At 43.1% G+C, this 14,113-nt stretch overlaps 1 protein-coding gene across 2 annotated transcripts in view; it reads left to right on the top strand.

Moving 5' to 3' along the window:
* The window catches only part of NELL1 (neural EGFL like 1), a 304,980-nt gene that overhangs the window by 21,024 nt on the left and 269,843 nt on the right, over positions 1-14,113 (top strand). For both annotated transcript variants that reach the window (XM_064452862.1, XM_064452861.1), the window contains exon 3: positions 5,741-5,891. In XM_064452862.1, coding sequence (XP_064308932.1) covers positions 5,741-5,891 — 151 coding nt within the window. The remainder of the gene's footprint in view (positions 1-5,740; positions 5,892-14,113) is intronic.

Below are 14,113 nucleotides of genomic sequence, written 5' to 3'. Positions count from 1 at the left end.
GCGAGCGGCAGGCACGGTGGATGAATTTGGGTCTGTGCTTGGGTGATATCTAGGTGTGCTGCTCCTGGGGTGATGGGTCTCTGCAGCGGGGTGTGGGCTGTCTTGAGCCTCAGTGTTGATACTGAGCGCCCAAGGTGCTCTGGGGGATATACGTGGCTCTGTGCCTATTCCTGTGAGAGGAACATATTGCAAAGTCTTTTATTTCTTTCGTTTGCTTGTAAGGAGAAATTTGTGTGACTTTTCTCCCCACTGCTTAAAATAGAACATCGGAGCTGTCTGCAGAGAAATCCATTTGGCCCTTGCGCGGCGGGGAGGGCCAGCTACCTGAAGTGTTTCCCTGCTTGGCAGTGAAACAGCTTCTTTCTGGAGAAGATCCCCATGGTTGGTGTTTGCATACTTCTGTGAACTTTTGGATCTGTTTGTGACTTGTGTGGGCTGAGAAGTGGTTTCAGAGGAGCAGGAAGGAGTGGGTGTCTATCACCAGTAGTGTTTTGGGTTGTTTGGTTGGGTTTTTTGTTTTGTTCTTGGTTTGGGTTTTTTGACCAGTTCTTCAGAAGACGATTTGTGGGACCAGTGTGGAGAAAGGAGTCTGTGCACTGGATCCCACTTTGATGAAGCACCTGCCTTCATCGAGCAAGAGGGGTTTTGCATTGTTATCATGTGTTTTCATCCTGAGCAAGTTTTAGAAACGTCTACACTGAGAGTTGCTGGTTTTGGATCCTCCTTCTACTCTTGGTTCCATTTTTGGAAAGCTGATGAATTAAAAAAAATGGGGCACTGCGTTTTTTTTAATAGAGATTTTGGTTTTATTGGATTTTGCCTGTAGCAAGGTAAAACCCAATATGCTGCGATATTCGATTCTATAATTGCTGTAGTTAAAGTCCAGGTCCTCTGCTGTTGCAGGGTTGATTTCTACTTGCTTGTCCAGAGTGACTGCGCAAAGGTTCTCCTGAAAGCACGTTGAAACAGAGAGCTTTAAAATTATTGAAGGTACCAATAAAGCAATGTGTTTTGCAGGATGTTCCTTGCCAAAGTAAGGAAGTAAGAGGGAAAGGTATTCAAGCAGGCTTGTGAATGATGAAACATATCTGTTGCTTCAGAAAACATGAGCTGATTTAGAACTGAATTTTAGTATTTTTCTCTGATGGAAGCATCTATTCAAGAAAAATGATATCCTGGATGGACTGGGATTCAGCTTGTAAGAACTGGTGCACACTTTGCTTAAAATTCTAGTGCAGATGGTCACATGCTTCCCTTTCTACAGTGCATTGTTGACACTGTCATCAAAGTAAGTTTGGCAAGAACTTTCCTAGCGCTATAATTTCTGTCACTCATTTTGTCTGCTTCTGTGTGGTGATCATTTTCTTACCCTGTTTCTAATGGAGCTGAAGCCAACTTCTCCCTTCCTCTTAATTGGGGCCTCTCATATGTCCTGGGCTACAAGTGGCAAAAGCCTGAGGCTTTAATTTTTAGTTGCCAGAGCTGGTGATGCATAGAGCAGAGGATTCATGCGGGAAGGCGTGACTTAGGGCCTAAATCAGGTTTGTAAGGACCGATCTTAATCCTGAGCTTTTGTACCTTCTTAATTCCATTTGTCGCGCAGGATTACTGTGTACCGAAATACCTGTACAATTCATACGTAGAGGGTAAAGCTTGCCCTGACAGCGCTGGCCCCAGTGCAGCATTACCCTTCATCTGGACTGGTCTTAATGGAATGAAAACAAATGCATGCTAAAATAAAAATGTGAGGCTTATTTTGAAGGTGCTGGAAATGAGTACTGTGAGTAATTGCAGTTGCAGGTAAGATTCATCAAGGTGGCCGAGCGTGTAGGAGCTTGCCGCAGCTAAGCGGGGGTGCTGTGGTCTTCCTCTGCCGGGCCCGGCCGGAGTCGTGCCGCAGCTGCTGAGCCCCTGCCTAGGTGCCGCAGCCCTGGGTGCCGGTTCTTCTCATAGCTCCCTTTGGCTCGGTAGGGCTGTGATGGCTGGGGGCTGAATAGGCTCACACGGAACAAAGCAGCCAGGAGGAGGCAAGGTGGTGCCCCTAGGAACGGGGGAGATGGCGCCGGGCAGGGAAGTGTGAGGTGGCAGGGATTAAATGGGTTTGGCTGTCCTGGCAAACCGCACCGTTGCTTTGTGTTTGGTGCTTCTTCCCGGGACCTGTGGCTTTAAAAAAAAAAAACAAAAGAAAAGGAATTAAAATCAAACAACAAATATGCACTCTCTGACATAGATGTGTCTTCCGCTTCTCTGTTTTGCTGAAGGTAGAAAGTTGCCTTTACTTGATGCTCTGAGATGATTTGTATCTGTTGCACTTTCAAATAACTGTGCATGCTTACTTTTTTTGCTTGTTTTATTTTAGAAACAGTCTGGTATGTTTTAAAACCCCCTTCCAGACAGTCAGTGTTTCAAATTAAGCAAATATAATCACATAGAAGGGCATGTGAAAGTCATATCTGTGTTTATTTATTTATTTATTTACTTTGCTGAGATTGCATTATCATTCAAGCATGAAGCGATGTTTCACTGAAGATTACTGTACAAACCTATATTGTTTGTTCTATATGGTGTAGGAAATACGACATTTCATTACGAGCAGACAGTTATTTTTATGGAGAGCATAAAAAGTATTCTCCCTTTCAGGCACCTGTGGTGAGGGGATGTATATATTCTCAATTCTTCTTATTTTGAAGTGTGAAAATCAACCTGAAAATAGAAAGCTCTTATTCGAAATGGGTTGTACTCCCCGTTCATTTGTGTGGTACTTTCTGCAGTAATCGAGCAAAACGCAAACCGAGGACATAGCCGGCGATCGCGCCGCAGTGGGAGGGACGCTGCCGGAAGGGTTCGGGGGGCTGCCCCGGGGGGCCGGGGAGCTGGGGTGGTGCAGTGCGGCTGGGCCATGCCCTCAGCAAGGCCTCACGCAGCTCCTTCCCAGCAGTCGGGCCCCAGGTGGCGAGCCCAGCGCTGTGCTCAGCACCCCGGCAGGTTTGTCATCTCCGTAATGCCAGATCGCGTGCCCTCTAGACCCTCGCCAGACTCGGTGGGCTCCGCAGCTTGCAAGCCCAGTCGTGGGCTGACGGGTCGCGTTTGCCCGCTCGCCGTGGAATTGCTGGGAGACTCCTCTCGTAGTTGCTGAGGTTGAGCTATGAAGAACAGCATTTCTGTAGCCATTTTTGCATCTGCAAGGATGTTTTTCTGTTGTCTGGTGGTGGTGGGGTGTTCCTAGGCACTGGTAATGGGTAGATCTACTCCATATCAATAGCACCATACTTAGAAGTGTGTTAATTTTCAGAAGCCTAGTCATATACCTTCCTTAGTACAAATTATACTAGAATGGCATTACAAAGCAGTATAGCTTGAACCCAAGATTCTGGAATTTCAGAACTTTGTATCTTATTGATTTTAATCAACAGAGTCTGAATGTAAGGCATTGCGTGCGGTTTTGGGGTATTCATGACTGTGAAGAGGCGGTAGAGCATAGCACAATATTTCAAAGTATGTTTCCATCTGAAGTAGTCAGTGCATTGATTATTCATTCATGATTCTGAGCAAGGAGACCTATATTTTTGTACAAAATTTGGTGGATAGATGGCAGGATGTGGCTTTAATCTGGGTCCCCCTGTAAAGAGAAAACGTTGGACTTTACAAGGCTTGACTGAAATTTTACCATATATGTTCCACTGACAGCACTGCCTAAGCTTTCATGTGAAGGAATTTTTGAAAGCTTTGATAAGTCATATTTTATTTCCAGTGATTGTGACACCCTTAAGAGAAAAAAAACCCCACAAACTAAAATCAGCAAAAACCAACAAAACCCGAAATGTTTTGTAAGATTCTAAGGTTCTTAACCTTCAAAACGAGGGTAATTATCCTCACCTGTCAGCTCCTGGACATTTATTCTCTGAGTCTTCCTTGTGCCTTGGAGCTTAGTACCAGTGGATTGTCTGTCTGTGTAGATATCGGAGTACTTCTGGTGCATGGGACACATAGTCTCGTGTCTCCTGCATCAGCTTTTTTTAAAGAAACTATATGGTATTTATGACCAGTAATAACACCTGCTAGGTGAAGATAGTGATGCAGATAATGGAATCTTGTAGATAAAGACAAAATCTGGTCTTCTGTGCTGGATTGTCTCTTCCTCCATTCCCCTTTCTGATGGCAGTGGAAATGATTTGTGGCCTTGAAGCTTTATCCTCTGCTATGATAAAAGTGGCATTGGACAGACAAATAGTTTGTTGCTATAAAGTGGGCATTATATTTATCACGTGAATTTGAGCCTCTGGCAAAGATTTTCTTTTTAAATGAAGACTAGAGATTTCTGATGTCTAATTTGCAGTACTTCTCAGAGGTGGGCTTTTCCGAGTTCAAGCGTGTTATGGATTCTGAGTGTGTAGGCTCATTTGAAGGGCTTTAAGCTGCACAGGAAAAATTGAGGCACCCAATTACAAAACATGCTTGAATACTTTTTCCTTGGAGTTTGGTTTCAGTCCATGGCATTCCCTCAGTTGTTGCGTTTCTGAGTTTCAGGTTGTTTTTCAAGCCAGTCTCTCCTCTTTCTGTCTGCAAAGCCTCATTTAATGACACAATGTTGTGGGGGTTTTTTGGTGCTTGTTTTTTTTTTTTTTTTTCCCCTGCAGTGAAATTCTGAATTGTAAATCTCATCACTCCTTTGTGTGTTGCAGCATTCATGCTGGGCTGGATTCTCAGGATTCAGTAGAGGTATATGGTTTCCTACCAGCTGAGAATTTGTGCCAGCATTTCTGGCTTCAAAGTAAACCTTTCGAAAGGAAGCGCACCGGGTTTCTAATTGGTTATGACATCCAGGAGCCGCAAGTGGCACAGGTCTTGCAAATGTGTGACAAAGGCCCAGCATGAGAGACGTGGCAAGGGGTGGGAAGGTGAAATGCTGTGATTTCTCCCTTTTGTCGTTAATCATCTTTCGCAGTGATGATATATTGCGAACAAAAGGATGAGATAAAAATGAATGTGGTGGGAGACAGCGCATTTGAATCTTAGAAGATCAAATATAAGAAGGCACGCTGCTGCTTGGACATCAGCAGGATTAACGAGACTGAAATATTTCTGGATCTGCCTGGTCAGACTGTAGTTTAATAAATATTGTATGAGCTGTCACGCTTTGCTTGTTTAAACTGAGAAATCCCTGAAATGATAGTGGATTGCAAGCGTGTCTTGTATTTATTTCTCGGGCAGAAGCGCAGCCGAATAGCATTATTAGCAATAATACATCTTTGCCTTACACAGTGCAAGGACAGGTTTCCTCTGATGCGCGGTGGAGAGGTGGTAACGGAGCCAGTGGTAAAAACTGAAATTGGAGCTTGGTGAAATGTGTTGGGAGAGGCAGTGCCTGAGATTTCTCAGAATTTAGGAGCCCATTTATCTGACTGCAGCATACCTTATTTACAGCAACTTAATCTGCTCGCAGCAGACACGAATGGCTCAGCATCTTGTTAAAAATTCTGTCAGAAAATCAGTAGCTGACCAGTTGTGAACTTGTCAAAGTGACAAGTGGGCTTGCTGACAGAGATGGCATTTGGGTTTTTTTAATGGAACAAATGCAGCGGTGGAGCATGGTAGGTGACTCTCAAAAATGAGAAATATTGATGGGGAAAATGAAAAATGTAATCTGAATCTTTCTGACTTAGCATTTTTACTGGCCTGTTGTTTCCCCCCCCTTTTTTTTTTCTTTTTCTTTTTTTTTTTTTTTTAATAAAATTCTTAGATATAGAAAGAGAAATCCATGCAGCGCCCCACGTGATCGAGAAGTTAATTCAGCTCTTCCGGAATAAAAGCGAGTTCACGTTTCTGGCCACCCTGCAACAGAAGGCGTCGACTTCTGGAGTTATACTGTCCATCCGAGAGTTAGAGCACAGGTAAGGGGAAATTGTTTTGCTCTTACGGCAGCAGCAACATGAAAGATACTGAGCGCGCAGTGGTCCATCTTGACAGTGTGTTGAAATGGTATATGTATGATCTGTCACATAAGTTAAAGCCTTTCTTCATAGTTTGCAATTTGCTACTTTTTGCTAGCATTTTTTTGTTACGGGAGGAGCGCGTCATTTATGTATCCTGGTCTGTAAAATAAATTAACTTAAACGGGAAGATCAAAACCAATGTAGTATCGACGCAACGCACTTTGGAAGTTACAAACCTTGTAATGCAATTTCCCTTACTAGCTTATTACATTCTCTTTGGAGTTTGCTTTTTCATAAAAGTTAAACTTAAATGTTTCCTGCTTCACTGTGTTTTATAACATCTTAAAATAGTGTGTTTTCTTCTTTGAAATTCAGCAATCAAGCTATTAAGCAATTAAGCTACTTGTGTTTCTGTATGGTGAGGGGTATGTTTTCTTCCTGGCATAAATACAGTATGTTCTTATTCCATGTGTGTCTCCCCTGCCCCCCCCCCCCCCTTTTTTTTTTTGTTCTCAATGTAGAGGTAAAAAAGAGGTCTCTTTCATTAGCTGTTATAGTGGTAGACATGAGTTTATTTTAAATAAAAAAGTGTACCTTCTATTACTGCCCATAATATAATTCCAATGATGTTTTGATGTTTCAAAGCGTGCGTTGCATCAAATAGTCTCCTACTTGTAACTTTGAATGCTTTTTTTCATAATTTCTTCTGGCTTGAAGGGCCTGTTTATCTCGTCTGACTTTGTGTTTTAATACAAATAATAGGACGCTCTTTGGTTGCTCCCGTTTCAAATCTAATACTGGTCATTCCACAGCATTTCTTTTAGGGGGGAGAAATCCTATTGGTATTTCATTTTGTTAGTAATATACATGATACACAACTGTTAGCCACATTTCTTGCCTTTTGTTGAGAAAGTATATAAAGGAGAAGGCGGTGGCTTCATTATGACCACGTGGTCAATGAGGGCTTTTGCCAGTGCAACAGCAGAGGTGTCTGGACAAGGGTAGCTAAGGGGGGGACCCTGCTACGTCCTTATTCTATCGTCATACTCTTCTGTCACCTCTACTTTCTTGTTGGTCTTTTACTTTATTTCTTCTTTCATTTCCCAGGCCATTGTCTAAATATATAAGAATATTGTTCTACATTACGCAAGGATCCTGCCTTCCAACTCTTCCTGTTTTCCTTCTCTTGCTCTATCATTCCTTTTGTCATTATTTTTAATTCCTCCAGGCTTTTCTAGGCCATTGTAGCCTTTTGAAGTCATGGTTAACAGGGTCAGTTTGCCATGTTAAGGGATTTTTTTTATTTTATTTTGTAAACTTGAAATTTTTTTTAATTCGGGAAAGAGGATGTTGAGGAGGGCCATCAAGAGAGGAACACTGTCACATGTAGGGACACGTGCATGCACTTAGCAAAACCCAAGGTCAAACTAGACAGGCAGTGATGATTATACAACACAAGGCATGTGGAATTTTAGATGTGGCCTCTTCTGAATTTAGCTACTTACCTTCTCTGTCCTGACGGGCAGAGCAGAGGCTTGTAGAGGGATGTGCTATGCGGGAGTAATCTTGATTGAACAAAATGCGCTGCGGATGTCCTTCTTGGCACTGAGGTTGTCTCTAGTACTTAAAATTAATAGACATCTGTTTAAAAGCATGCATAGTTGAAGGATTGGGTGCTAGTCTCGCTTAAACCTTTGTAGTTCTGTGTAGTAACCGAGGTACTTTCAGTTTGTGTAGTTCTATGTAAGACTCAAAACAGGCAAGTCCAGTGTTGCTAATGACTGCTGTTGCGTTCTGAATGTCAGATGGATTACTGCAATTGTCCTTCTGTCATGGTTTAACCCCAGCCAGCAACTCGGCCCCGCACAGCCGCTTGCTCACTCTGCCGCCAGTGGGATGGGGGGGGGGAATCGGAGGGGTATAAATGAGAAAACTCCTTGGTTGAGATAAAGACAGTAAAGCAAAAGCTGCCTGCACAAGCAAAGCAAAACAAGGAATTCGTTCACTGCTTCCCATGGGCAGGCAGGTGCTCAGCCATCTGCAGGAAAGCAGGGCTCCGTCACACCTAATGGTGACTTGGGAAGACAAATGCCATCGCTCCAAATGTCTCCCCCCTTTTGTTGTTCTTTCCCCAGCTCTATGTGCTGAGCATGGTGTCATATGGTGTGGGACGTCCCTGGGATCAGTTGGGGTCAGCTGTCCCAGCCGTGTCCCCTCCCAGCTTCTTGTGCCCCCCCAGCCTGCTCGCTGGTGGGTGGGGTGAGGGGCAGAAAAGGCCTTGACGGTGTGCAAGCCCTGCTCAGCAGTAACAAAAACATCCCTGTGTTGTCAAGAGTTTCCAGCACAAATCCAAAACACAGCCCCATGCTAGCTACTATGAAGAAAATAAACTCTATTGCAGCCAAAACCGGCACACCTTCTTTTCTGGACTCGTTGTGTAGCACTTAAAACAGTCACTGCTTATTTCTCTAGTTTCTTAAGTTGCTTACTGGGACCTTGATAAGGATAGTGGTTTCAAACCCTTAGGTCTGTGATGGCAGAAATTAATGAAGCGGATGAAAGTGGAGAAAATACTTTTTAACTCTGATGAGGAGTAGAGAGCAAAGGTTTGGGGCGCTGCTGAAGAGGACCCTGCTTAAATTGTCATCACTGTAACGTAGCAGAACTTTCAGCTTGATATCTTCTTAATGTTGCTTTAACTGCTCGGGCCACTCTAGTTTTGCACGTGAACTGAAATGGGTGCAGGCCCTTGACACTGGGGAAGCCTTTTTAAATTGTTGCTCCTACAAAGCTTTAGATAATTATCATGGCTCTGTTCTGGTGACGTCAAGTGTTTTTGTCAAGTTTTTTTCAACGTTCCACGTGTCCATGAAAACAGACAGTGCAAAGAGAATAGTAGGAGACATCATCATGTTTCAGCATGATTAAGACCTATGGGAACAAGTGTGAGAGTATGTTTATTACCTAACCAGTATGGTTTTTGCCTGTGGAAAAGCCAAGAACTCTTCCCTTATGCACAGAATAGGAGATATTGTAGTTAAGGACATAGTGTTTTTTAACTTAACGGCATACTAAAAGTGGCAAAGTTAAAAGTTTGAGACTTCAGAACGTGCAGGAGGTCGACAACACCTGAATAGAAGAAGCTGTGTTAGCTGTTGGTGCAAGAGTTCATGTCTTTAAAGGAGATGTCATTTTTATTGCGCACAGATTTAATACTTGACAAATAGGTTTTATTCCAAGCAACAAAAAGGTGTGCGTATAGGTACACACACACATATATTCTAAGTTATATATGCCACCATAACAGCGCAACTAGTTCAAAAGGCTGTTTTTCATTACATGTGTAGTGGAGGTGATTGCTATAAGGTAGTAAGTAATACGTAGAATGCTTGGTTTATATTTCATTTCTCTAGTAAGTTTTAGCAGGATTTTATTTTCCATTAATAGCATGGAACTCCGAAACCGAAGGTATTAAAATAAGGTGAATACAACTTTTCTTGAAGTCAGTAATTCAGATACGCTGTTTGTTATACTAAATAGACATTTCACAACAGCGTTAGAGATTTGTTGTTAATTTATATCATCATTTGATGGACAGGATTTATACTACAGTGATGATAAATGCACCTTTGTTAATATTTTATCTTGTTGAATCAGCTTAATGATGATAAAGACTTTGTTTTCATGATCCAAATGTCTTAAAATACAGCTTGGAAAATGAAGAGCTTAATTAACACAGATTAAGTCTAATTGAACAGTCTGATAGTATGCACAGACTGTGTGCATAGTTACCTGGAATACGGTGGTAAATCTGAAGATTATAATTTTTCTAAATTATAGAAAGCAAAATGTAGTCCGGGATGGACAAACACGTTACTTGGGAATGTGGAAGGCAGAAACTATTTTCTTTATTGGACAGTTATGCTAGCCAGGTCTTCCTAGAAGACCTTTGTGTGCTATTTTTCTCTTTGACTCTTCAGACCACCAAGACACTTGGAAAAGGCCATTGAGATATTTAAAATCCCACCTATAATGAATCTTTTTCAACAGTGATTTAATACAGTTTCATCTGAAGTTGTCTGTCTGCTCCTTACCTGCTCTGGCCTTGCATGGTCCAAAGCCCAAGAACATAAATTAGATGGAGTCAGCATGGCCTTTGTGCTGTTTACTCGCTGGGTTGGGGGTGTATTGACGGTTCCTTCCCGCCGCTGGCCGAGATCAGTATCTGGCGAAATCTGTCAAGAGAGTTCAGGTACCCAGGCTAACGTTCTTTGAAATACTGGAGCCGACTATGATTTCCGGACTACTCTGGGGCACAATTTAACAGCAACTGACTGCTGTATTATGTTCCTTTCTTGTTGATGTGAAAATTGTGTGAAGTTCTGGGTCGTGTCATCCATCCCCCCCCCCCCCCCCCCCAAACAAAAAAAAAAAAAAAAAGAAATTAGCCATAAACTCTTCCTGCACTTTGTAAAAACAGTGAATTACAGGAGTGGCAAAGGAAAGCATTTCTGTGCTTCAGATGTGTTCAAAGGGTTTTGGTGCCTGGAAACAATAGGTGAGGCACCTGGAGAAGAGTGGAGAGCATTCTTTTGGTGAGTAATCACCCTGCTGACTAGCTTAGAACACTTTCAAATCAGTTCCTGCCCAAACTTTCATTAATGACCTTTTAATTTTTTTAATAACAATAAAAAAAAATTTTTTTTAATGGCGAATTTTTTGGAGGTAGCCACCATTGAACCACTACGTGTGTCTAAGAATGGTAGCCCTAAGGTGTCAAGAAGTATTGAGCCCAGAATGATTCTTCTGCTAATGTACTGTCGTGGTTCAGCCCCAGTCAGCAACTCAACACCACCCCAGCCGCTCCCTCACTCCCCCCACCCCTGTGGGATGGCGGAGAGAATCAGAACAGCAAAAGGCAAAAAAAAAAGGCAACTTGTAGGGTGAGATAAGAACAGTTTAATAATTAGAATAAAATAATAATGATAATATTGATTATGATAATAACAATAATGATAATACAATAAAAAGGAAAAGGGAAAAAGGGGAGAAAACAAACACAAACGATACAACCACTCACCACCCGCCAACCGACACTGCCCGTCCCCGAGCCGCGATTGCTGCCTCCCTCCCCCGGCCAGCCCCTCCCAGGTAACACACTGGGCATGATGTTACATGACATGGAATATCCCTTTGGCCAGTTTGAATCCGCTCCCTTAGCTGTGCCCCCTCCCCTCCCGGCTTCTTGTGCCCCCGGCAGAGCACGGGAAGCTGGAAAAGCCCTTCACTAGTACAAGCACTGCCCAGCCACAACTAAACCATCAGTGTGTTATCAACATTGTTTTCATATTAAGTCCAAAGCCCAGCACTGTGCCAGCTAGGGTGAAGAAAATTAACTCTATCCCAGCTAAAACCATGACATGTACAAACCTGAACCTCCTTAAATCAGGCGAGCAGCACACGTACACATCAGCTGGGACTCTGGTACTGACTTGAAAGGAAGTAGGAGGAAATACAGTCTTTACCATGTTACACGTAACGGGCAGCTGGCTGCCGAGCCGTCATGACGAGGGAGGGAGTAACCGTGGGTCAGGTTTTCTAATCTTTCGTCAGGCAGAACTCCCTTTGACTCCTTGAAAGTAACCTGTTGGGTATTTACTTGCTCTGTAACAAGCTGCCCTCCACAGAAAGATTTTCTTCTTAACCATTGGTTTGTTTTATGGAAAGCAGAGAAATTTGGCATTATAATGCAGAATATTGGAAACAAAACTAGTAAGCAGAGGAGCCGTTACCTGTGAATTACCCATAGGAAATAGGATAATGCCCTTATTGACCTTCTCCTCAAGGTCTCATTAAGTGCATTTTTCAAGGTCCCTGAGTTGTGTGTTGTTTCCCCCCGCTCCCCTTGCATTCCCAAAGAAGTCGCTGTTGCTTTTGTTACTCTCAGTGGCTACTAAAGAGGCAGAATGAAAAACTGTTGTGTAAAATGCCAAGTTGCTTATTTCTCCCTACTATTTCGTGTGTCCTGTGTTGCTTTCCTCTGTTTCCTTCATGTTTATTAGTACTAACTTTCTGGAAATGTGTTGTCATTCTTTCTGAAGAGTGTTTCAAAATGGGAGATCCCACCGTGATAGAACTAGAGAGCGAGTCATAAGATTAATGTTTCTAAGATTTTCTTACAAGGAGCACTAAAACATTATTTTTTTATAAATGTTCTGAGGTTTTTGTCCTTGTTTTTATACTTAGAACCTATGTCTATGACCTGAACTTCAGAAGATTTCTGCCATGCTAGATATTTGGAAACTTGTGAGCTAATTGTACCCTACGGTGAAATGGATTTATTGAATGGAGAATTTGGCCCTTCACTATGTAACAGCAAGCTGTATTGGTATAAATATTCAGGGAGATTCTGATGGGTTAGGCTCATAGTGAAACATTTTTATTCCTAGCAAGCCAGTTTTGGCTGGGGAGGGGAACCAGGCATGGGACTCTCTAGTGCATTGTTGAATGCTTCCCCCCAGTAACACCATGAACAACTTTTGAGACTGGTGAGGAGCACACAGAAGGCTGTATGTTGACAAATAACAGTTGGAAGGCTACCAGGGCTGTAATATGTTTGATTAAAAACCCAAAAGGGTAACAAGCTCATTAAATTTAACAGTGAAATCTAATTAATGAAAAGAAACCTATGCAAGTGACTTCTGACCTGGCTTGTAAATGTGAGAGATTGGATTTACTCCATGGTACATTTTAGATAAGTCTCTGCAAGATGTGTATATGCATATTGGGTTCTGAGATGCCCAGTATTCAAAAAAAGAAGGAAAAACTCTGCAAATGTATCCATTAACCTTTTTCTTTTAGGGTAAAGGTCACATCTTCATTAATATTTATATGTAGAATTGCTAAACTGGAAAGCTGTGCAGAGAATATAAAGATCCAGCTTTACTTCCGTCCCTCTGAATAAGGTGAGGTGAAATACGTGAAAAATCTGCACGCTTCTTTTTTCTTTGTCATAGGGGAACAAGCAGGTGAGCACTGTTTCTTCCAGATTCCACCCTCACCCCCCCAGAAGAAAAGGTCTGTAGAGATACAAATGGAAATCAAATTGGTCCCACCTGCTTCTGTGCTCAGGGTTAAAGTAGCAAAAGAGGAAAGTGAAGCAGAATTGTTATATTCTATACATCTTCCACTGCTATAAGTGTTGTGAAAGAGGAGTTACTGCTTGAGGAGCTACCTTCCATCTTGAGGCTCCCTGCTGAGAGCAGGTGTTTTATGTACCCTAGGCTGACAATTGTTGTCTCTCTGCAGCATTAACATGCTGCTGATAACCAGCTGTTGAAACACATTGATTGGACCTTGTTGGCAACTGGAGCAGAATGGCTGACAGTTTGAAACTCTTTAAAACTGAATTTGGACAGTGTAGAAGGGTTGTGGTCAGCCAGGAGCAAGATGTGTGGGTCCCGCAGGAGTCTTCTCCAACATGCTGAGTTGTTCTGTTTGCTTGTTTTATGACCCTCTGATACAGGCAAAGCACCAAAATGTCTCAAACTTACACTGAAGGCAACTTTCTGAAAACTGTCTGCTGAATTTGGCCTTGTACTCGCGCTATTACACTCTTCATATTAAGAACGTAACTCTCCTAGTTGATAAGATGGCTAGATGTTCGCAACATTTTATTCATAGATGGTCGTTTGGTTAGTTGGACATCAGGCTGGGTGATGTCTGGCTTTTATTTTCTGTTTGTGGTTTAGTAACGATGCCTGTGTGCTTTCCTTGACATAGGTCCTGCCTCATGAAAGGGAGGAGGGTGGCAGTGCCCGTGCTAATGACTGCCGGCTGTGGAAAGCCACCAGCGCTCCCGTGGCAGTGGGGAGGGAAGGAGGAGGCCTTGGCGGGCAGGCAGGGACTGAGGGCCCCAGACAGCAGGGAGCGAATCACAGAATGGTGGGGGTTGGAAGGGCCCTCTGGAGATCGTCCCGTCCCACCCCCTACGTGAGCAGGCACACCCAGAGCAGGGGCACAGGGCCGCATCCAGGCGGGGTGTGAATGTCTCCAGGGAAGGGACCCCACAGCCTCCCTGGGCAGCCTGTGCCCCTGCTCGGGCACCTGCACAGGGAAGGGGTTTGTCCTCATGTTCAGGTGGAACCTCCCGTGTTCCAGCTTGTGCCTGTTGTCCTTTG

Source organism: Phalacrocorax carbo, chromosome 5 (genome assembly GCF_963921805.1).
Source record: "Phalacrocorax carbo chromosome 5, bPhaCar2.1, whole genome shotgun sequence".
Taxonomy (NCBI): Eukaryota; Metazoa; Chordata; class Aves; order Suliformes; family Phalacrocoracidae; genus Phalacrocorax; species Phalacrocorax carbo.
Note: the sequence above shows the minus strand (reverse complement) of the source record. Positions and strands in the feature narration are given on the sequence as shown.